At 40.0% G+C, this 24,604-nt stretch overlaps 1 protein-coding gene and 1 long non-coding RNA gene across 5 annotated transcripts; both read right to left on the bottom strand.

Annotated features, from left to right (window-relative positions):
* Window positions 1-397: 397 nt before the first annotated feature.
* GHITM (growth hormone inducible transmembrane protein) lies at window positions 398-11,766 on the bottom strand. Of its 4 annotated transcripts, none has more exons than XM_030485727.1 (9): window positions 11,411-11,766; window positions 9,826-9,986; window positions 8,326-8,425; window positions 6,952-7,063; window positions 5,671-5,812; window positions 4,471-4,579; window positions 3,191-3,379; window positions 2,441-2,612; window positions 398-1,632 (listed from the first exon to the last, which is right to left on the bottom strand). In XM_030485727.1, exons 2-9 carry the CDS (start codon window positions 9,952-9,954, stop codon window positions 1,545-1,547), a joined length of 1,041 nt encoding a protein of 346 aa, XP_030341587.1. In that variant the 5' UTR covers window positions 9,955-9,986; window positions 11,411-11,766; the 3' UTR covers window positions 398-1,544. The 4 variants fall into 4 exon arrangements, with proteins under 4 accessions (XP_030341587.1, XP_030341589.1, XP_030341588.1 ...); XM_030485729.1 differs by having other exon boundaries at window positions 11,438-11,522; XM_030485728.1 differs by having other exon boundaries at window positions 11,430-11,465.
* A 4,311-nt stretch (window positions 11,767-16,077) lies between these two features.
* LOC115607900 lies at window positions 16,078-22,820 on the bottom strand. Its single transcript, XR_003991385.1, has 3 exons — window positions 22,631-22,820; window positions 22,146-22,253; window positions 16,078-16,274 (listed from the first exon to the last, which is right to left on the bottom strand). It is a non-coding gene; the product is annotated as an uncharacterized LOC115607900 (long non-coding RNA).
* Between the last annotated feature and the right edge of the window lie 1,784 nt (window positions 22,821-24,604).

The raw sequence follows: 24,604 nt of genomic DNA, 5'->3' as shown, positions 1-24,604 counted from the left end.
TACTACAGATTTTTCTTCAACTGTTAACAGCGCCAGGAACTAGGTTGTGCCGTATAATCTTTAGGCACAAAGGAGTTCCAACAAGGTTCTTCACAATCCAGTTTCTTTCCTATGATTGACAAGTCTAAAAATACTACGGTATATGACAGACATAAAAGCAGGGCTGCTGTAGTCAGTAGCCAACAGGTTGCACTAACAGAACCACCTGAAGCAAGCGCAGATCCAAAAAGATTCTAGCCACTGAAACTGGATACAATTTTGGTGGATTTTTTGAACAGAGGAATACATACTCTCTTAAAAACGAAACTGCAGCCAAAACAAACATTTATAATACTCTTCAAGTTATTAGTGCAGGGGCACTAAAATATTTCTATTAACAGAGGGACAGTGAGAGTAGTCAACTTGTGAGACTAGAATTTTATTGTTCATAGTCAATACATAAGCGCAGCATATTTACCAGAAATTGAAAGTCTGAGTTGTTGATATTACCTCTAAACTTTCTTGTGCCCCAGAATTCACCTTCTATTCCAACATAAAACAAGAGAGTTTGGTAAGTATATATTTCTTAATGTTAAATAAATTTCCCTGATAGGGAACATTTCTTTTAGATCAAGCTAAACATATCAATTGGGAGTAAAGTTACAGACTGAAGCATACGACAGTACGGTAAATCTATGATACTTGGGTTTACAGCAGCCTATCCTCAATTCCCTCTTTCTGTGCCAATTGTACAAGCTTGTAAGACATACGCACTAAAAGCTTTTCTGAAGGACAGAGCTTCATCTGCAATACTGAGATTTAGTCACTGGAAGACAGACACACGTCTATTACTATTCAGTAATCTGGTAAATCTAGTATCAAAAGAACATAGCTATTATATCCAGTCAACATTAAAGCACTGAGTTCTCATTTGTACTCCAGAAAGAGACTGAAGTTCACACGGGACAAATGCTGCATAGTTTCCTCGTCTTGTCTCATTTACACTCTTTGGTCACCTCACCGGTCAAATCCAATGCATTTCTGACAATTGCTTAATCCTGGCTGAAATATCTGCCCAGGCAGAAGTCATTACTGCATTTAGTGCCATAATTTGTTCTTGAGGTGTCACTAAAACATCAACGCAATCTTAACTGAAAAATGCTGCATCTCAACAGCATTTCATGAAGTAGTTTGTGTCTCTACTTGCGTATGGGATACCTGTTTAGAAATTATGGCCTCTACTATGCAATAACAGGAAAAAAAGAATGAAAAAAAAAAAAAAGACTTGACCTGCTGTCAAACCCATTAAAAAGCAGACAGACTCTTCTACCCATATATTAAAAATAATTTACTTTCCCAAAATAATGTATGATTAGAAGCAGTTCACACTATTTTAACACTGAGCTGGAAAGTGTTTGAAGAAAAACTAGTAAGCCTGAATCACACTGCACTGAAACGATATGCTGAAATGCTTTATATTCCTGACTTGCAGCAAAACTGCTTGTAACCATGAATTTTTATTTAGTATGTGCACTAAGGTAGGCTGCCAGACACACAGTCTCTGTTTACTTCCTCCTGCTACCTCCACCGCCTGCAAGCATGGTGGCCACCCGAATGAAGATGTTCAGTGTATCTGTGTAGATACCCATGCACCTAGAAAACAGGAAATCGAAGTGAATTATTGTTACTATTTGTATTATTTGGTGTTTCACACCATTACACTTCATTTTTAAAAGCCTTCATGAAGCATCTCTAACAAAACCCAACTATGATTGTCCTCAATGCTTGGTATGTCAAAAAAACCCTGTATTTCTGTTCTACCACCTCTGCCTTAAAAGACAGTATGCTGTTCTCATACAGGAGCTGTCTGCTTTTATGCTGTACTTTGATCTGTTTAGCTCCAAGAATTTTGAAGAAGGTCAGTATTATTCTACTTTAATTATAGGAAACCAGAATCAAGGAGATAAATAATTCAATTAAGATCACACAGACAACATTTACAAGGAAGTTATGTGTACTGAGAGCCAATTAATCCTTCTCTCCCTGCCTGTCACACTGTTGAAGCTTTTTTATTTAGTGACAAAGGCTAGTGAATATTAAATGACTATGAAAGAGTTAGCATTTTTTGTCTCAGCTGATACTGACAGATATTTTCAGAAAACAGCTATAAATTCTCCCAGCAATGCTTTAGAAAAAAAAACCACTTTCTGGAAGTGCTGCTGGAGGCATGTGACACCACATTCAACCCTGTTTCTCTCATTTCAGGCAGATGCTTTCAGTTTTAAATTCACTAGCTATTTTCACACCACATCTTTAAACCCTGTGATCCTTCACATTTAATAGCAATACACTTTTGAACAATAAATAAAAGGTCTGGCTATTTTTAAAAGCATACTTTGATATAGCCTGAAGCAAATTCTTACAGTCATTGAGATCAGCTGCATTAACACAGAATACTTACGCATTGATTGGATCATATTTTGTTACTCCATAATACGGAATAGTTTCTGCACGCTTAATAACATGCTGCGTATCGTAGAGCAGGAACATGCCAAAGAGTACTAATCCACCATAAACGGCTACCGAATACAAGCCGGCACCAAAAGCAGAAGTGGGAGGCAAGAACATGGATCCTGGAGAGGAACGTACAATAGTATTAAAGACAGCTACTATATGTATCGGCTGCTCTGAGCTAGGTCAAACGGTGGTTACTGTAGCACACATTTTTCAATGGGTATTCAATTCTCAATTTGTGGTGCTTTTTTGATACCAAGACCTTTAACACACAAGCTGAAGACGTCACATATACAACCTGATCCAGTAATTTTGAACACCCTAGGGAATCACATGTACTTCACGTGAAAGTACTTCTGTCCCTAGGACTACTACTATGCCTAGAAACACAAAAGGGAGAAGAACAAAAGGACCAAGAATTAAGACCACGTTTACTGTCTTCCCTACCCACTAGCAGTAACTAAAAATACAAGCCACCACTATTGGCCATTTTTCAGATTAATGTGCCAGAAGTGTAACTTCACATTTGTTTTCAAGAACACATTTAACAGAGCATTTTCTGCTGTGCTAGGCCTGCAAGGGCTATTTACAGCATATAGTAACCGGACAGCCCAGTCTGCAATTGAAACATGAGCTGCATCTTAGTAGTTTGATTTTATAACCTAGTTTATCTGATAGTACTAAAACAGTATTTTACCGATCGAAGAGGCAAGAACAAAGCCTAAGCCTATTCCCAGGGGTCCTCCCATGTTCAGAAATTTTTCACTTGGAGCACACATGGCAACAGTTGAGAGCCCTCCAACAATTCCAGCGGTATACCAGGCAGCTCTGATCAGCAAAGGACCACCCAAGAAAGCTAGAGGAGCCACCACTGCACCCATGACACCTAGCAAAGGAAAACAAAACACCACCCATTAGATTTGGAACAGATCTGGTAAAAACACCACCTGCCAAAGCAATTTTTTTTTTTTTCTAGTCAGGTAACATGGCTCAAACTAATCTACTTACATGACAAAATATAAACACACTTGATCATGCACCTCTCTAGAAGGGATCATAATAAATTAGCAACCTTAAATTCCATGACTTACTTTTATCTAGCTCTGGAGAGCACTTCAGGGAGCTGGTCTTTGGAAGAAAGCCTAACAACAGTCAACATACTGATATGTTCAGAACAGAGCTGGTAAGCGATACCTGGCAGACTGATCAACTACATAATAGCCATAGGAGCACTCAACAATGAAAAGCAGAACGGATTTCTGTTACAATAATTACTTAGGCAATAATTAAGTAATTAAGTCAGACTTTTTGCTAGAGTCTTGTATGAAACCTCTTATCTAGTCCATTAACATCACATTAGGTTTTTAACTTAGCAATCCCCAAAATAAACACAATTTCTTCTTGGTCAAAACATTAGCTCTGGAGAGGCAAATACGATTCCAGTGCCTAACACGCACATGTCTTTCCTGAACCATGAATTATTTCTGGAAAAACAGTTTTAAAAATAATAGCCACTGTTATTTGAAGAAGGTATATCATTAGTAAGAAAATGATCTGTGGTTGCAGCTTACATACCTGATGGGAACATGTATTTAAACAGCTGCAGTGTAATACTAAAAAAAATATCATTTTTCTAGTCAAGTTTTCAAATACTTTCTTATCCTTCAGAGCTGAAGAACAGCAAGTATAGTGCTTACAGAAGCTATGGTGACAGAAAGCAATCACAAACCCAAAGCAGCTACAAGATCAACTAATTCTATCCAATGTGGTATATACGTATCTCCATTTTGAGCATGACTTTTAGAAGATTATGAAAAAATACTGTTTTACGGACATGCAAGAAATCATTCAAGCCTCTGGTAAAAATCTAACTCTCCTACAGCAGTATATAAAAATTTACCTTAAAGTCAAAGTTTTGTTAAATTAAGAATCTGGTCACACTGAAGCACAGACATCTCTACAATGAAAATCACACACCTGAATGCATCATCCAAGCCAAATGTTTAGCTGCTGGACTATTTTCATAGGATATGGACCTGACCAACATCCCAGCACCAATCATAGCTGCAAAAGTTGCACCTATTGCCTGTAAAAAAAGCATTACAGGGCTCAAGTTAGCATTAGGACATACAGTCTCTGTTCTCACCTCCTGCTCTAAAGTCAGCAGCATAAATCTGAAAAGAGCAACCTGATACATAATTTGGGTGTTTGTCAATTTTACTCCTGTAAGGTTACAGTCAAATGCTTGCAGATCCTAGCTTGCAGTAAATTCCCATTTTATCCAGTGTTCTAGGAACCCAAGTTTAGTGGTAAAATGGCAATAATCTCTTAGTTGTATAATGTAAAGTTGTATAATGGAAAACATATAGTTCTGCCACTTACTCTAGTCCTTATTAAAGTACTTGAAATGTTAGCCTTAGTTTTTTCTTGTACATTTCTCTACACAAAGCTAATACTCAGTTCACACGCTTTTGCCACCAATGATGTTTAAACCTCATTTCCTCCTCTTACTGATGATTGCAAGGAGAATTATCCAGCAGCTAGCACACTGGTCAAAAATGTACAATTTTGGTTTATCACCAAGGATGCATTTTTAAATTAATCTCCATAAATTACGTAAATGTTGCCATTTAACTATTATCATTCCACTCCACTTAACACATCGAGTATGTACTAAGCAGACACATTTTGTTAGCAGTATGCCTCGATGATTTGCCTACCAGTATCATTTCAGTCTTGGCAAACAGGAGACAGCTTTCAAAGAGCTATACAGAAAAGCACAGGGAGGAGTAGGAATGCACACAGACATCCGTTTCCATTTTAGAAAGTGACAGAAACAACGTCATTAGCCTCAGATGACTATGTACAACAGATTCTTACTTGCATATAGCTGGTAAGGATAGCACAGCATGGATTTTTTTTTCTTATATAATTTGTCTCTGCCAAACTATTAAGTAGTATACAAGGTGCACATCAGCGTGTAGTTACAATCACCAAATCCTAAACCACAGAATATCGTTAGCATAGTTACATAATCTTAATGGATAAGGAGATCAGTGTAAGTGAAGTTTTGACTTACTTTTCACCGAGTAATTTACATTTAATATTTTTCATATCAACCATCACATTTGGGGTCATTTCCCAGTAAATGTTTTTATTTTTATAACATAAGCTTACCAGCCAGGAGCCTTTTGTCATAAGGCTCATGAGTGCTGGAGATCTGCTTACTGCTACAGCAGACAGTGCCGTCAAGCCAATGCTTCCCGCAAAGTACATGTAAGTAGTTTGAATTCTGTCTTTCACATATTGTGGCCAAATACTGAAAAATAAGCATATAACTTCTAAGTCACGTACAGCTGTGTGATTACCAATATCAGAATAAAGACTAACTAAAAACACAATCAAGCTGTTAAATATATTCATAGCTATTGATATAAGTAAGGTTTGGTGTGGTCTAAACTTCTGCCATGAGTTCATCTTGTAACAGGGGCTGAAGTTTTAAATCTTGCTGGTCTAATGTAATATAACTCCCTAGAAACACTGCAAATGATGATAATTACAGTTCGATTCTAAGGAGAAAGTATACAGGGGAAACAGAGTAACGAATACTTTTTACCTATAGAAAAATAGAGAATGATGTGTAACAAACTGGTTTAAGGAAAATGCCTATAGAACGTGTACTGAGCATTAAGTAGCCTGCTAAGCAGCTCACAAATTGCTGAGTCACAGTCCACATGATTATCTGACATCACAGGCATGAATGTCATTTTGAGAGCTCTAACAATAGCAACAGACTTAAGACATTATGAATGAGTTTCTGCAGTAAGGTTTGGTCATACTATGGACAGGAAGCTTTTCCTGCTAACACCAAACAAACATTATGCACACATTTTCTCCCATTTCACTCTTTTGGCCCATTACTTCAAGGCTTTTGGAGAAAAAAAAAATCCAAACACAGATAGATGTATCAATGAAAAGTTTTTCAGACATCAAAGTTTTAAGTAAAACATATTTATTAGAGCATAGCTTATGCCAAGATGAGTAGTGTGTTCCAAGGAGACTCTCTTTCCAACATGCTGTATTGAAGTTTAATGAACAGTCTCACAGGAACACTAGGCAAACTGGTCTTAACAGGTTTTACAGAAGACTACCCTTCATAAATTATCTGTGGCACACCTCATAAGACATATTTGCATACTCTTCACAAATAAATTTCACATTTAGCAAAACAAGTCACTTAAGTCAATATCCACTTAAACCTGGGTAATTTAAATTTTGCTTTCAGTTACATGCTTTAAAAAGTACAGAAAAAAGTGAGGGCTTTCTGTTCAGAGCTTAAAAAAAACCCCATAAGCTGTGTGTACACTGGGTGACATCAGCAAAAGAAGAGAACATATAAAGACGAGGGAGATTCGCTTAATATATTCTTTACTTAAAACAGAAAGCCACCTTACTTACGCAGCTTTTTCAATAGCTCCAATCTCACTGGACATGCCCATTCCATAGTAACCGAGGGCCCCCAGGCCAACAGCAGCCCCTCCAGCAACAATTAATTTCCCCAGGCGATCAGCTGTATAAAGAAAAATAAAATCCATGCTCTTATCAATGCTTTTTCTTGAATAGTAACATCCTCACATGAGTTTTGTTGTATCAACAATAGCTGATCCATGTTAGACTTCTTTCTTAAAGCTCCACTTAATTTCAAATTACCAGTTGTCAATGAGCTACATGTGAAAAACTCTAGATTCACCCTACCAACACAATATAACTTCATAGAACAGAGTAAGAAATAAGACACTAACTAGTAACATGCCAAGTTTACTGACCTTCATTAGTGACAGCAATTCCAACATAAAACTAGTTAACAGGTTCTCCAACAGAAGAGTTCACCTGTCAGCTGATATAGTGTATCATTTCACTATCCAACTCACTATAGAACAGGAGAAAAATTACATGTTGTGTCCTTTCCTCTCATTCATCTGCCCTTAAATACTTGCTCCATCCAGGGCTCTCTGGCAGCAATTGGATCCAAATAAGTTTAAAAAAGGATTTCCAAAGCTCATGAACAACTCCACATGATCTACCACCAGTTTCTACTGTCTGATTTTTAGACATACTGCCTATATGCCAGGTATCAGATTACTGCTACTCATAGAAATATCAATCATAAAATTTTGTTAAAATAGAAAAGCTGCTGAGACCAAAGACTTTCAGTTGCGTAACTCCCTTTAAGTCTACGCGTTTTTCTAACACATTATAGTCAAGACACTAGCCAATCTACATATATTTTATTTATCAATTCAGTGCTATTATAGGATGTTTACAAGTCCGTTCTGCCAAATAGTGTTATCTAAAAAATCCCTATGTAATCCACTGAAATTACAATCCACATTAGCTGTACTAACAAGCACTGTTAAGACAATGCCCTGCATAACACCAGAAACTTTTTTTTGCAAACTCTACATGCTGTACAAAAATGCTTCCTTTAAACACTATACAAGGTAGATGTAACAAAGCAAGTTAGCATATTTTTCAATATCTGCAACTATATCTCCATTAAAAGACAACCATTTTGACTGAATAGTTCTCAACAGCAGCTTAAAGAAGAGACATGGAATTTCTCTATACTGTGACACACTTGCAGTTTTAAACTCTACAAGGAAAGACAAGCAGAGAAACTGTCTCCAGTTGTTTGAGGGAGATCCCTAAGCAAACTTACACATGAAACAATATTCTCAGTTTCTTTAATGGTTTGAAAGAAACTCAATTCCTTCAAGGAAATTTTAAGTTAAGCTTCTAAGATTCTCCGTATTTAAAGCAGAGCTACCTTACCTTTAAGTGCAGTTTCTGCAGATGGCTCAAATGCTGCTTCTTTAATTTCCTGGCCAATTTTTCCACGCCTTACACCTGTTCTTACTCTGGTGGCATAACACTGTTAGATTCAGAAATAACATAAAAAAAGACTAAATGAAGTAAGATAGATGACATTTCTTATCAATTTACTTGCTACACTTAAAATTGTTAGTCTCTTAGTTATTCCTGCTTACCTCCCAAAGACATGAAGTAACTGTGCTCAAGGAAAACAACTGACCATTAAAGTTTAGGAACTGTTGTGAGTAACATTCGCACATTCTAGTAGTACAGCGCCAATGCAGAGAATTTCAGAAGCTGAAGTTTTCAGTTTGCATTTCTTTTACTTTAGTCCCACGAGGTAGGGGTTTTATTTATTTATTTACTTTAATATAAAAACATACTCTTTTTTGTTTTGTAAAAAAAATTATGTTGCTTTCTATGTAAGAACTCTTTATGCATACACTTTTCTTGCACAATACTTACACTTTACAGACACTGAATTTGGAAAGCCATCACAAATTCTATGCTTTCAACTCTACCCTTGATTTAGAGAACAAACCTTGAATGAAGGCTTATAAACTTAAAATTTTTAAGGCTGACAAGCTCCAAATAAACACAACATGCTGCTCAAAGTCTTAGTAATCTGCAAGAGCAACAAAGAATAAACTCATATTTAAGTTCAGGAACAACTTTTGAAGTGTCCTTACCATTTTTTTCTAGGAGTTTCTAGATTATTATACAGGCACCTGAGCAATGAAAGGCTCACTCAAAGCTGCGAGTTTAACACTACAACCTGATATCTACAAGCCATTAGAACAATAAAATTCAAGAAGTTTACCACAGCATTTCAGTTTTGTTGTGTTTTGCATCTAACAATATCTAGCATGTTAATAGTTGTCACGTGAACAGAAAGCATGTCTGAAACATCTTCCCTAAATGAAGAATAAACAGACAGTGTCTTCGGATGATGACAGTCCAGTTTTTAAAATTGATAGTTAGGCAAATGATAGTCCTGCTGTAATGCAGAAATTGCTCTAACCTGGACCACACCTTTAAACACGCTAAAGTCTTTGAAAAGAAAGTTTCTACTTTAATATTATATTCAAGATATTTATATCTAACATTATGTTTAAGACTCTTACTTGGAAACAGGGAGCCAGGACAACATGTCAGACAAGACTTTCTGCTTCTTCTACCTTATATAGCAAGACTTGTCCATTGCTAATTACCTCATTTAAATTCTCCTTTTCCAATTTCAATGGGCAACTAATAACTGAAATAGAAGATATTAATTTAATTGCTCTTAAAGCCCTGGTTTTTGATCGAGTAATGTTCTGTAAATCAGAGCGTGTACCTCAAAGAAACAAGAGGTTCATGATCATTCAAAACAGGTACTCCATGTAAAGCAATTATTTTGGCAAAACACTCAACTCTTTAAAATATCAGCAGTCAGAACCATTAGAAAGAGAACTGCCTTACCTGGTTAGGCTGCCACAGCCTATATGCTTTTATATTGGAGTTCCTCAAAGCTGGGGAAGCCTGAGTAATGCTGGGGCGGATAGTCTGGCATGATAACGCCCTCAGGCATACTAGCCTTGCAGCCAGCATGGTTGCTTAGGTAATTTAATACACTTGTGTTCCTGCAAGGGCATGAGAAAAACACGCTTTACTATTTAGTTATGTGGTTTTCAGAAAACAAGGTACACTTGCTACTTATCTCATCTACTCCATAGACTGTAATAGAAATGGTACTATGACTAGAGTACTGTAATAAAAGCTAGAACCTCCTTAAATACGTAGTTCAATTCTATCTGTATTTGTCTCCCATTTCCAGAGTTCTCTCACAACTTGCCTGAGAACAGAAGAACGTACTGCTTTTCATACACGTAAATTACATCAAAACCCTTCATGTACTTATGTTTACTTTGCCAACTTTCATTTTGAGACATAACACTTCACGAATACTCCGTCCTCCAAATAAATGATCGAAAAGGTGCTCCAAATCTATCTGAACTTCAGCTAAGTATAAACCCAAAAAGCTAACAGCACAATATATAGAGTAGAACAAGTTTTAGACAGGTATTAAGCTATTCTTTCACGAACTAATTAGCTTTACAGAAATAGCATTCAGTCAAGGTCACAGCCCAGAACACGAGTTCAGGTCAACTTGCGCAGTTCTGACTGGAGAACTGTGACATCACTCGTGGGCAAGTAGACAGCAGAAGTGGACTCCAGACTGCAGCAGTATTAAAACTGATAGCTTACTTCCACAAGCAGTGCACACATTATACATAAACCCACCAAGTTGTTGTAGTAATAAATACTTTAATTATGACCATACGCAACCTCTGATATCACAAGATGCGCCAACAACCAATATGTTTTCTTTCAAACAATTGTTCGTAGCTTACATGTACGGTGCCAAATATAACTTAAGATCATTCTAAACGAAGGCAACTTTAAACTTGCATGAGAAATAACCACCCACAGCAGTGGAGAGCTAGCATTAACCACAAGCAAGGTAAAATGGGAACATAATCCTGCTGCTAGAAAATGTTACTTCATTCTGAAGCTCAGTTATGAAATCCTGCTTTTATAAGTGAAAGTTCTTTCAGAAACACGTCCTGCCTATGCCACTAAACCCACTTTTCCACTGGGATTGTACCGTTTGCAGAAACTTACAGGGACAACTCCGTGATTACGCTGGTTTTGAAACCGGTAATTGAAGCAAGACAACTTCAAGCATTAGATTAAGAACAAGGATGAACGACACCAGAATTACAGAGAAAACAGAACTCCATCAACATTCCAGCATATTAACCGGCAAATACAACGGTAAGGAAAGACAGCGAAGCTACTCCTGTACCAAAGCATGAGGAAACCCATTCTCGCCTAGGCAGGGCGGCGCGACGGCGCTAACGGGACAGGGACGCGCCCGCCGCCCACCTCAGGCCTAGGCCTGGGCCTGGGCCTGGGCCAGGCCGCGGGCCCTCACTCGCTCTTGGCCGGGGCCCTGTTCCCGCCGCTGCCGGCCCCAGCGAGCCCCCCCGCCGCCCCTGCACACCTGCGCGTCCGCTCCTCGCCCTCTCACCCCGACTGGCACCGAGCACACAACTCCCCACCGCCGCCTCACAAGAGCGGAAGTGACGCCAGGCTGCTCCACGCTCTCCCGGCGCCTGGCTCGCTCGTCCCACGTGACTCCGGAGCAGGCAAGCGCCATTGGCTCGAGGAGGCCGGGAGAAGTGACGCGCTGCGGCCCCAGGCCGGGCGCGGACGCCATCTTTACGAAGGGCGGGGAAGCTTCTGGAAGGCGCCGCAGGCGGGGCTGTGCCTGCCGCAACCGCGGCTGCCGCAGACCGTCAATCAAGCGCTGCCCGCGGTGTGGCGGCCGCTCCCACCGGGAGGCGGAGGGGAGCCCCCGCGCACTCCGCAGGGCGAACAGCGCTGACCGACAGCCATTTCACCGCCGCGGCGGAGCCCCCATTTTGACGGGGGTGCTGCCGGGCGCTGGAGCCGGCCGGGTCGCTCCGGCAGCGGAGGGAAGGGGAAGAGAGGCGAGGCGCAGCGGCCCCCGTCCCGCGGGGCGGGGTGCAGCAGGCCAGCCGGGCCTCTGCAGATAACGGGCGGTCTGGAGGCCCCAGTTCCCCTGGAGATGGGGGCGCGTGTAGAGAGAGAGGTGCTACGGTGGCCCCGAGGCGTCGGGTCGGGCCTGGCCGGGCTGTCTCCCCGGCTGGGGCACAGCGAGCTCGGCAGGTCAGTGGCGCAAGGTCTGTGGCGCAAGGCCTGCGTGCCTTCGGGCTGCGGCTGCGAGGCAGCGGCTCCTGCTTGCCGGCAGGTGGCACGAGCTGAGTGGAAATGCCCGAGCGAGGCTTCCTCCAAAGTTAACTTCACCGCAAGGAGTGTAACAATCCATCTTGGGCTCTGCGCTTTCCTCCTCCATTTTGTCAGCTGCTCCGTGTGCTGACGCAGGCTGGAAGATGGCAGGGAGGAAAGGTTTGGCAGCGAGTGCACTCAGGTGGGCTGCGGACAGCGGCACCTTTGCAGTAGCCCACCAGCAGTGCCTGAAGGCAGACCCAGAATGCCGAGGGTTTGCAGCCTGTGTGGCCCTGCTTGGCCCTGCTCATGCCCTTTTTGGCACCTTTGCCACTGGCTGTGTGTGAATTCCAGTCTCCCCATTCTCCATGTGTCAGAAAGTTAAAAACCTTTCTATTTCCTTTCATTTATGACAGAGCAATCTAGTCTGAACCAGGGATAAATCTTCCCCCTTTTTAACTTCTCCTTGGAGTCATACCTTTCTTAAATGTGTATATATTACATAACTTAAGACAGGTGCCAGTGTACCAGATTAGCACAAAATACAGTGTTGTGTACATCTGTTACGGAAATGGATGCTTCCAGCCATAATCTTACACTCTTGTCCTTGGCAGAGCTTTGCAAGGGCACTCCAGCCCCTACATGGGCTAAACTTTCCCCCTTGGCTAAACTAACTGTTTACCGGCAGCTGCTTTGCAGCATCGCTCCCAGTGGAGGTCTGTTTTTTTTTCAAGCTTAACCCTAAACCCTGGGAAAGACACAGCAGCAGCTCCCTGGACTGTCAGTTCCTCAGAGAAATATTCTTTTACAGTCCTTTGTTTCCGTTGGCAGCTCAACTCCAACTGGAGCTCCTGCTTTTCCTTTCCACCAGCCCTAAGCCTAGGCTAGGCCAAAAGGTTCATGACATGGCTGAGGCCATATCCTCAATATTACCAGAACTCTTTCAGCAGCCCTTTTTCGCCTTTGCCAGATCTTTTCCAGCCCCATCCAAGCTGCATATCAGTCTTTCTTCTTGTCTCAATACTAGTGCTAATCCTAACCCTAGTTTGGGCTATGAGCCAGGCACTATTGAGAAACACAGTATTCTTCAGAAGGAAACTCTTCTGGCAGCTCTGTGTTTGCTTTGGGAGCCCCTTTCCAGCCCCACTTTAGCTGCAGCTCTGTGGTTTCTTTCACCCTTAACACTACATATGGACATGGTTCTTCACAGCCAAATAAAACAGATTGTGAGAGCTCTGAGCAGACTCAAAGGCAAATACAACAACAACGAAAAGGTGTTGAATATAGAATTAGGTACAGAAATAGAATGCGAGTTACGGATACACTTCTGAGGTGGTGAAATTAGCCTTTCTGTATCTTGGAGCCTCCTTGTTGTAAGAAATACAGCGAACTGCTAGTTTGCAAAATGAAGAGTAAGAGGGATGAGATGTGGAAGAGGTCTGAAAGTGCACGAGCACATAGGATCTTGAAGAAGAATTTGAATGAGGAGACTAAAGCAGAAGAATGGATGAGAGAAGGGTGGAAATTCCGTCAGAGGAGGCCAGATCTAGTGGGATTCAGGGTCTGATTCATACTTACTCTTGACGCTTGTTTGCTTTTCTGTGGAGTAAATGAAAATCCAAAGCTTTGAAGTCTGTTGCCCCAAGGTCTCCTACATGGAAGAAAAAAAGCCAATTTCAGGCCACAAATATGTTGTTTATTTAGAGACTTGTAGTGTTTATTTCAGAGTTTGTAACACTCTATAATTGTTAGGTACTAAAGGCTTCATTATAATAATATTTAAATTTATAATTCAGTTATTAATAGTCATAATTTATGCAAGAAATCAAACTTATCTCTTTTACCACAGCATGTAATCATGTAAAAAAAATCTCCTGGGACTTTCAAATAAGATCCTCAATCCATCTCTGTCCCAAATCGTTTCATAAATAGAAAGTTCTGCCAGAAGCAACCCAAATCCACACAGGGCCCACACTGCAGCTAATTCAGTGTGTTGGAGCTTTTTCACAGAAACTTGCCTGCCAGCAGATACTCCTTTTCTACTGATGGTCAACGTGTAAGTCCTGTAGCTAGTGAATTGATGAACGAGTGGGAAAACAGTGGCCTCTTATGTAAACAAGTCCCAAACAGTCTTAAGAGTTTTTCAGTTAAAACAAGGGGGTTGGATCTTATCTGCAGGCGCTACTGTAACATGACTGTTTCTCTCAGATGGGAAGGCAGTGGCTTCAGTCCCTGTGCCACCTGGTATTGCTGCAGAGCTTCAAAGCAGCTGGCTGTGCTTTTTTAGTAGTTCAAGCTCATGCTGACAGAAGCATGGATAACAGCATGACAGTGAGGCTCATTGGCGAGATGGCTGCCAAATACACACATAAAAATTTGCTTCTTAACTCCAATGCACTGTTCCTTCATGGAATTATGTTCATATGCACTGGATCTGGGTCCAGTACCGTTTAGCATGTTTGTTAATGACCTAGATGACGGGAGAGCGTGTGCCCTTAGGTTTGCCGCAGATTGTACAAAACTGGGAGGGGTGGGTGACAGACCAGATGTGCTGGCACCCGGGGGGACATTGATTGGCCAGAGAATTGGGCAAATAGGAATGTTAATGCAGTTCAACAAAAGGGAGTTCAAAGCCATGCACCTGGGGAGGAGCAACCCATCCACCAGCACAGGCTGGGGCCACCCAGTGGGAAAGTAGATTGGCAGAAAAGGCCCTAGGGATCCTGGCAGACACATGTTGAACCTCCAGTGTGTCCTTGTGGCAAAGGCAGCCAGCAGTATCATGGGCTGTGTTAGGTAGAGCATTGCTAGCAAGTCAGGGGATTTTCCCCTCTGCTCAGCACGAGTGAGGCCGCACGTGGAGTACTGTGTCTGATGTTGGGCTTCCCTGTGTAAGAAAGATATGGGCATACTGGAGAGAGTCCAGCAAAGGGCCACAAAGGGGATTAAGTGACTGGGAACATATTTCATGTGAGAACAGGCTGAGAGAAGTGGGACTGTTCAATCTGGAGAAGAGAGGTCTTAGGGAATCTTACCAATGTGTATAACTCCGTCCTGATGGCATGGAGTAAAGAAGTAGGAGCTAGACTCTCCTCAGGGATTTCCAGTGACAGGACAAGAGGCAACGGACACAAACTGAAATACAAGACATTTTGTTTAAACGTAAGAATTTTTTTCAAAAGCTGACTGTACACAGTCCTGAATAACCTGCTTGTGCAGGGGGGTTGGCCTAGGTAATATCAAGAGGTCCCAGCCAACCTCAGCTGTTGTATAGGTCTATGAAGGATTAACATAACGATGATTCCTGAAAGATCTGAAGCATTCTTGTTTTTTCAGGACTGATATGCACCAATGAGAAATGTCTGGAAAACAGTAAGCATTTTCTGCAAGTGGTATGTAAAAAACCAATAATGTTTCCAAAGAAACAAAAATACCAAAAAAGGAAAAATACAAAGATACTGATTTGTGAAAATAGGTGAAAAATTCTTCGGAAATAAAAAAATATAAACAGGAAAACTCTTATTGGTATAAAAATTTCCCACAATTTTAATGGGCCATATTTTTACCTACAGTGTGTTTTGCATTTGTGGGAAATCTTACCGTTCTCTAGGCAGGGTCAAGTACAGTTTGATATTAAAAGGTTAATGTCTAGAGATTTTGCAGGTTCAGAAAACACCATTGTGAGGGGACTTGAGTATCCCAGAGGGATGTGTAAAGTTGGCATGGCAGGCTCCAAGCCTCTCTGCTGAGCAGACGCCAGGTGATGGAGCAGCCCTTTGCCTGTTCTCAGCCTTGCTAGTTCCCAGATGTGAAATCTGTAAGTAGCAGCTGCCAGTGCACAAGGGATGGTGGTCTCTGGCAGCCGTGCCAAAGGGAGAAAGCTGATCTGACTGACTGACTCCCAAAGAGGCTAGTCCAAGCTCCCCTCCTCAAGTCTTGCAGGAGAAACAACTTATATTTTCGAACAATAAAGTCAGTCTGATCTTAAGAGATAAATGGTTTCTTACAGGATTTTGTTGTCTTGCCATGCAAGCGAGGATTACAAGCAATGCAGTTGTCTTCCAGGAGGTAGCACGTGACGTATTTTCAGCCATGTGCTCTGCCTTGCCAGCCACCTGAAAGGGGACAATAATAAACTTATGTGTAGCCCAGTGCCATGCTGGAAAGCCGCACGAGCCACAAGCAGCTCATTATTGTGTTAATAAATATGGTCAGTGTCAACTTCGAAGTTTTCGCTTTTAACTCTGCAGCTCTGGCATTTTCCTGCAGAAAAAGACATCTCTGTCAGTTGATCACATGGCTGTGTTCATCAGCAGAAAATAAATCTGTAGTTAGCACAATTTCTCCTTAGAGTAAACTTTGCCATTGCAGTTTTGCAAATTAGAGTTGAAGAAAAATGTTTTGAAGGTTTTCTGGCTGTGCTGACTCTAGCACTCAGGATATCTCTCCCAGCAGATTACAGGGAACTTTTGGACTTCATCTGTTCCTGCTACTCATGTGACAAACATATTCATTAAGCATCATGTTCGTGTTTTATATTAGGTATTATAAAAGAGTGCAGCATGGAGGGAATTTGGGGAGACAGTACTGACGTTTTTCTCAAAGCCCAGCAAGAAAAAAAAAGGCCGTTAAACATTACTTTACCATGGAAGAATATAGCTCCTTCTATGCAGGAATTTGAGCAGCAATGGGCTGGGATATGCCAAAAGTGAAGCAGTGTCAGTATTTTCTACAGGTGTGAGAATTTTGGGGGTCTTGGTTCATTCAGCCACTTCGCAACTTTTCAAAGAGACAGTTGCTCCATTACAGTGGTACTGAACTGTGCTGACAGTGAGGTTAGTGTCTTCACACATTTCTGTTACAATGTTCGCACCTCATTAGTTTTAAAAAGCATTGTAATTAAATTTGAACTGCAGCTTCTACATTTTGAGAACTTGCTTGTACATTTACATTAAGCATAAGTAATTTCCATGTAGTAATATTTCATCTGGAATTCGAGAAAAAGTTTGTGTGTGTTTGTAAGGAAATTCCCTATGCACTGTCAAAACAAGCATCAGCTATAAGGAATTTCATAGGTTTAGTAATGTCTTCTGTGTTGTTTAAGAGATGGCTGGATTTTTGTGTGTTTAAAAAATGGTGTTTTGAGCACCGCAAAAATAGCCTTATATAGTTACTGTAGACATTTTTAAAAGGAATTGATGTATACATTTGTGTAAAAAAATAATTTCAGAATAGAAAACAATATATCTGTTTGCAATCTCTGAAACAGCCTAGAAAACAAAACATCTCAAAGAACAAAAATACCACCTTTGTTTTAAATATGTATTTTCATAGTGCTAGAGGTGTTATGCCTTGTCGTCAGTCGTTCTCATGAAAAATAATGCAATGAGTACACCTATCAGTTTGCTCTGCGAGTACTCTGCAAACTTCAGTCTTACTAAGGAAAAAGTCTTTCAGTTAGAATTTATGGAAAAATGCATGTCTCAGAGTGGCTTTATGGGAGGAACTGGTTCTGTTGTGGTTTTTTGTTTTGTTTTTGCAGTCAATAAAATGTTTTCCTTCCTGGCATGCTAAAGAAAGTAGCATCATATCAGGCGATGGTGATAAAGAAGCTTGCTTTCCTCAAAGGTCTAAGGGTGGGGGGTGAGGGGGGATCTAAGTGGAGAGATCTACCGAGAAGTTCCTGCATCCATTTTTTGATTGCTCATAGTTAGGCCCCATTTTGTAGAAATGACTTTGTTTTTATGTTACCTGAGAGGAAATGTCACCCAGGTTGTATTTAACATTTTTTGTAGGTTGGATTCCCTGTGGCCATACCAGTAATCCTGATGAGTTCTTGTCTAACCTGTATCTGTTTCCTTAGGGAAGAGGCAGAGCTGCCCTTCCTACAGCCTTATTAGCCTTGCTGGACCTAGCACAACCATTTCCTTCCTTACTCTGGGTCTTTCCCTGGTCACTGCAAGTGTCTCGGCCTTTTCTTACTGCTTCTGAGATTGCCCCAGGCTTCCCCTTGGTCACAATTCTGACAGTCTTTGGTCTGCTTCCAAGCCTGCTATGTTTTATCCTTGCTTTCTCCCTGACCATCATCAGTCCCTTACCCCTTTTGTTCCCTCCTCCATACCAGGTGCAGAATGTAATCAACTCTTGGTTGAAAGCAGTTGCAATACCTTCCTTTATTTTCTTAACAAGAAGTCCACTTACTTTTTTTCAGATATTTAACAGGGATTTTGATACTAAAGAACATTTTCTTTCAAAGCATATTATGAGATTCATTGTGGCCTAGAATGTCTGTAGCCATTTAAACAAATCTTTTTGCCCTTCCAAATGTTAATACTAAACTCTTATCAACTACTAAAATAAACTTCAAAACCTGAAAGTTTGATATCAAGTCCTGTATTTTCCATTAATTACATATTTTACATCTCATTTGAAAAATGAGGGCTAGAGTATTCATCTATATTCCTGAATTTAACCAAGGTTAAAATACATGAAGGTATATAGACTTGGATGTCAAATACCCAGTTCAGTAAATCGCTTAAGCCTGTCAGTAACTATGATACTACTTGGAGCAGCACTCTAATGTATTTAACTCAAAGCACGTGGTCAGAACTGTTGCTTTAGTTACTTGGCAGTAGTGCTTTGGTTACTCAAGTGCTCAGAGATAAATGAGGATGAGTGCTTTGGTGAACAAGGACCTGACATTGTATGGTTATAAATGAATACATAAGATAGAACACATTTTGTTCACTGAAGATTCTATTTGAATAAACTGTACATAAAAGGACATTTCTTTTTCTTTATCCATGTTTTATAGTCTATAGCATCAATTATTTATCTACATCAGACAATAAAATAAAGCTAAAATGGTTTACAAATATTTTTCAAGGAAAGGGTGAAATCTACATTTACAGCATGAGACCTCTCAAACTCCAAGAAATTGCTATTCATTTTGTTTAAATATAGCAAATACTAATTTTCCTCAATGCCTAGGAACTCTATACTGCAGCAAAAAAATGACCCGAAGGCTTTTCTAAAATCATGTTTGTGTGCAGGGCACTGCTCTTCTGAAACTTCTTGAAAAAAAAACAACAAACCCAAAACCCAACAACCAACCCTCTTTGATACTCAGTGAGCTTTGATTTAAAGTGATTGGTTTCCACCTGGATGGAGTGAAATTTTCATCTTGGGAAGTTTATTAGTACATTAAAAGATGCAAATTAATTCATAATTCTTTCAGCTCATTCTCTTGGGAACAATTACACAAGGAAATTATTAATTATTAATGTACAAGAAAACAACAGTTAAAAATTGCAAAGGGCAACAGGGGTGTGGAATATATGAAAACATTTAGACCTAACTAATAGCAGAACTCAGTTATAATAATAACAGTTCATAAACCAATTTTAATTTTTCTTTATTTGTAAACCGATAGCAGCCACATGGTGCAGGCACGGAATCAAAGACACTGGCAAAATGAGTTTACAGTCAAAGGCCCTGTTCTCAGTGAAGTGCTGTGGAAACAGTGTGAAGGGTTGAGCACATGCTACCAGGGCCTTTAGAGATCACAGCCAAACATAAGACTTCAATCAGTTCACTAGTTTCGGTTTCTCTGATGTATACCACTCCATGAGGATTGCATACAAGGCTATCATTTCAATGTAAGGCTCTGCACTCTGATAAATAAGCCAAATATTTTCATCTGGATAATGAAAACCCCTCAGGATCCAGTTACTATTTGATAAAAAAACAGCAAACAGATTTGCTTTTCAGGCTGCTTTGATGCACTTATTTTATTCCTTTTAGTTAAGATGTTAAAGAACCGCTTTCCATTTTTCTTTTTGCAATTTACCCGGCATGCTTCTAATGTTACATATCTGATGAAAATTTCAAATATTTTTACAATCATAGTTATAACACAGGCAATCACCAGGATACCTGCAGTTGCTCTTGGTTATCTGCTTCCAGCACTCCTTGACAGTCAATGGCTATCAATGAAAAGACTGAGAGGAAACACATATTCTCAAAATACTGTAGAACAAGCATTGCTACTGAGGGAAGTTCTCCCATAACATAGGCATTAGCCTGTCTTAAAGAACTTGCCCTTTTTAAACTTCAAGCACAGCCACATAAATGTAATACACATAGATTAAGTCTCTGTCAACCAATACCTGTTTCCTTGAGGTCTCCACACTGAAAGTCTGATCGTAGCTTAGTACACTCGGGCAAGACAATAAACAGGGACGCCACCTGAACTGATATCAAGATTAATTTAAGGATATGAAGGAATAAGATAACTAGTATTAGACTCACTCACATATGTCTTTCTCTACAGACTCTAAGGAGAACTGCTTACAAATGAAAAATGTTTAAATTTGAAAAAATAAGATGCACTACAAATACTTCACTCAGTTTTCAAAATAGTGTAAGAACAGAAATAATAAAAAACCTAAATAACAAGTATTGACGCAGAAAATGTTTAAAAAATAGCACTGTTGGCAATACTGGTCAAATTCCTGTTCTGTCCTGCTCTTGCAGTTGCCTGACTGGATGAATGTATTTCTTTTTGCCAAGCTAAAATAGGCAGTTTGCTTCCAGAGGAGCAATTCTATCTCATAGTTCAGTTAAGGCTGCTGAGAGGAATTAAGGATTATTACCTATCTAATGCCATCATTCTGTCTATTTAAAAGAACATATGAACTTACTGGAAAAAGAGGAGTAGACACTTTATGCATAATTAGCTTAACATTTCCATGCAACTCAAATTCCACTAGCCACTTAACTAGCTTGTTCTCTGCTGGTTTCTGCTAGAGACCAAATCCTCACAATTTGGTAAGAGAGAGAGGAAGAGATGCCAAGGAATCAGGTGAACATTTCTGAGTGAGAATACTGGCAAAGGGGCATTATGGTTAAACAATGCAAGTTTAAGTCTATGAAAATGCAAGCAGAAGTTCTTTTTGCTGAGGGCGGGAGAATAAGAGTTATTTTTCATGTTAAGTTTATTTTTGCCTCTAACCCACCCACCCAAACCAACAAAAGAAAACTTCAGAGGAAGGATAGGCTATATGGAGAGGTCTGTGATATGCTGTGGGCAGTAAGAGGGTGAGGCCAGAACAGGCTTGGGTGAGGCCAGAACAGGCTTTTTTATAACCAAAATTTTCGTTCTGTAAGAGTTTGTTTCAGACTTTTAAACGTGAAACAAACTGATGGCATCAAGTTGATTCCAAAGGGTCACCTAGCTATATGAGAAAGCTCTGATTTAACTTAACTTGGGATGGCATTTCTGTAACTTCAAGGACAGAATGGACGGAGATAGTCTATGTCACCATTGAAGTTATTTCTTATAAGGCTAGCACCAAGGTTCAACGATTGAGATCCTTTAGCTGTTGCCACTGTTATATGTGTCTTTGGCAGCAAACCAACAATGTCAGTCTATCATAGATGTTAGTGGCAGATCCTTTTTTTTCTTTCCTTTGTGAAGTCCACTATCTTAAAGGATCAGGGTAAAGCCCTGGAGAAAACAATAGTCAAATATCATCATTGTTCTTGAGAAATCACTTTAGTAGCTGTTCTAATTAATCATGATCATTCCATATCTATATAGACAGCAGACAGAAGTGTCATGTAACTCCTTTCAGAAGGAGTTTCTCTCTTTTAGACACATGCATAGAGGCCTGAGTTAATGTAAGAACTCACCAGGCTGCAGCTAAGAAAGGTGAGAGCTTTTCTAAATATCAGGCTCTGGGTTTGGTTACTGTATTTTTGCGATTTGGCCCTTAGCATTATAGTCATTCAGAAACCAGCTGCTGATTACTACTAAAGCAAAATCTGTGATAGAAATATGTGAAACTGTGAGACACTGAAGGAAATCACTTTGAAAATGCAGCAATGCCTCATTGATCCAGCAAATTCACTTAGGCCACTGAAGTGTTCCTATCCCCATTATGAAAGCATTGCACATCTACCGGAGATGGCCGGGTGAGACATACCTCAGGTGGTGCAGTTTCCTTCCCAGTAACGAGAAAGCAAATGAACTGGAATTTTGAATCTCAGCATGAAAAATAATTCCGTTTTCTTTGAAATTGGTGTTGCTTCACCTGTGGTCATAAATGAGAATGAGTGGTCAGCAACCACCTTGGTTTAGTTTTAAAGATATTTATGGGAAATCTCACTTACTGCTAAATGATGGAGAACAGTAATAATCTGTTATAGTTAATTTACTGCTACATAAGTAAAAATGTGCTAAGAGCAGCACACTTGTTAAATTAAAGCTCACTTAATGATTACACAGCACTTGGGAATAACATCCAGTTAAAGAGTAAGCAGTAAATTGATGTTTTCTTTTGAATCATTCATTTGGGGGAAAATAAGACGACCAAAGTCCTTTACATTTTTACTGATTATATAAAGAAACAAAATACCAGAAACTAGACTAGGAGGGATTTGTTCTTGTGGTGAATGTTGGAGTACTTACTATAGCTGATACAGCTTCCATGAGAAGACTACTGAGTCCAGTTCTCCACCCCATTACAGTAGGTTGAGTTGAAGTCAGCACTGTTAGCTGTCGTATCTCTCTTACAAGAAACTGAAAAAAAAAAATAAAAATCAGATGAAATACTGCTGTGAATGCTACATAGCATTTGGCCTTTTTGCTACTTTTTTTTCTCATCACCACAGTATCTGAAGATGTGATTTATTAAACAATAGTAATAGCAATATCTGAAGCCTCAGATAAAAGCTAGTGTTTGCCTCTTTATGGGATGAGAACTTTAGCCGAACCAGTTATTTTTTGGGTAGGGAGTAACCTTGTTAATCCTGGAGTGGTGATGAGAATGGTGAGGCTAAGTAAATAGTAAAGAGATGGTACTGTAACCCCCTTTCTGATGGAAAGGTGTTGTCCAAGGGTTAGACTTTGGCATGTTTCATCAAGAAGCTGGGAGATGATCTGTCTGATGTCTTCTCAAAGATCATCATTTTAAAACACTTCTTGCCTTCATTCTCATCCTTCAGCCTGGGTTTTTGCTTTTGTTCAAAGCTGTTTCAGACCCAAACATATTAAGAAAAAAGAGCATTGAGGCTAGATGATCTTTAATTTAAAAATTAAAAATTGTAAAATATTTCTGTTGCATAGTTTGATATATAGGAAAAAAATATTTTGAGATGAATCACAGAATTAACTGCTAAAGTTACATTTAAAAACAACCCAATCATTCATAAGGATGAAAGTGTCTGAACCCTCATTTCTTCTATTTTCCATAATGTACCTGTTCAATAAAATGTCGCATTTTTGCATGGAGTACTTTTGTGAAAGAACTTGATGTTAAAAAAAAAAAAAAAAAAAAAAATCCAAATGTGAAAAATCCTCCACAGCAATCCCAACATACCAGTTTTAGATCAGGTTTAGATCGCCATCTTTTCATACAGGAGCTTTATAAAAGCATTGCTTCAGTAGTTCAGGGGCCACTCCACATACTAGCATGAGTGGATGATGATGTTTCAAAGCTTGATCCTGTCTGGACATCTTTGGCAGAACCTGCTGTGCAACAGCTTTGTGCTAAAACAAGGATGGAAGTTACCAGAGGAACCCAAAGAATCACAGAATCATAGAATAGTAAGGGTTGGAAAGGACCTTAAGATCATCTAGTTCCAACCCCCCTGCATGGGCAGGGACACCTCGCACTAAACCATGTCACCCAAGGCTCTGTCCAACCTGGCCTTGAACACCGCCAGGGATGGAGCATTCACAACCTCCCTGGGCAACCCATTCCAATGCTTCACCACCCTCACTGTAAAGAACTTCTTCCTTATATCTAATCTAAACTTCCCGTTTGAGTTTGAAGCTATTACCCCTTGTCCTACCACTACAGTCCCTAATGAAGAATCCCTGCCCAGCATCCTTGTAGGCCCCCTTCAAATACTGGAAGGCTGCTATGAGGTCTCCACACAGCCTTCTCTTCTCCAGGCTGAACAGCCCCAACTCTCTCAGCGTGTCTTCATATTGGAGGTGCTCCAGCGCTCTTATCATCCTCGTGGCCCTCCTCTGGAAACTAGAAGCTGCTAAAAATCAAGGACTAGTTATATGTGCTTCCTTTGGCTGCCTCTGTCTCACTGTCTACCACAGTAAAAATGTGGATTTAGTGATTCTTCCTTTTAGTGTGAACAGAGATAGTTGATTGTAAAAACAACCCCAATGAAATATTCAGTAATAAAATGGTCAAGTCACTAAATAATGCATTCAACTGGCTGTAGTGGTTGACCTTTGCAAAATTCCTTGGAGGTGAAGAATAAACGTGGGTTTTTTTTATGATGTATTCCTGGGGAAACACTGCTATGAGGACTCCACATTTCACAATGAAAGCAGCTCATTCTTTAGCTTTAATTATGCATATTCTTTAGTAGGTGTCCTTCTTCCTGCTTGGTAGGTACTGAATCAATACCCTGCCATAGT

Source organism: Strigops habroptila, chromosome 5 (genome assembly GCF_004027225.2).
Source record: "Strigops habroptila isolate Jane chromosome 5, bStrHab1.2.pri, whole genome shotgun sequence".
Taxonomy (NCBI): domain Eukaryota; kingdom Metazoa; phylum Chordata; class Aves; order Psittaciformes; family Psittacidae; genus Strigops; species Strigops habroptila.
The sequence above is the reverse complement of the archived record's forward strand: the minus strand, read 5'-3'. Positions and strand labels throughout refer to the sequence as shown.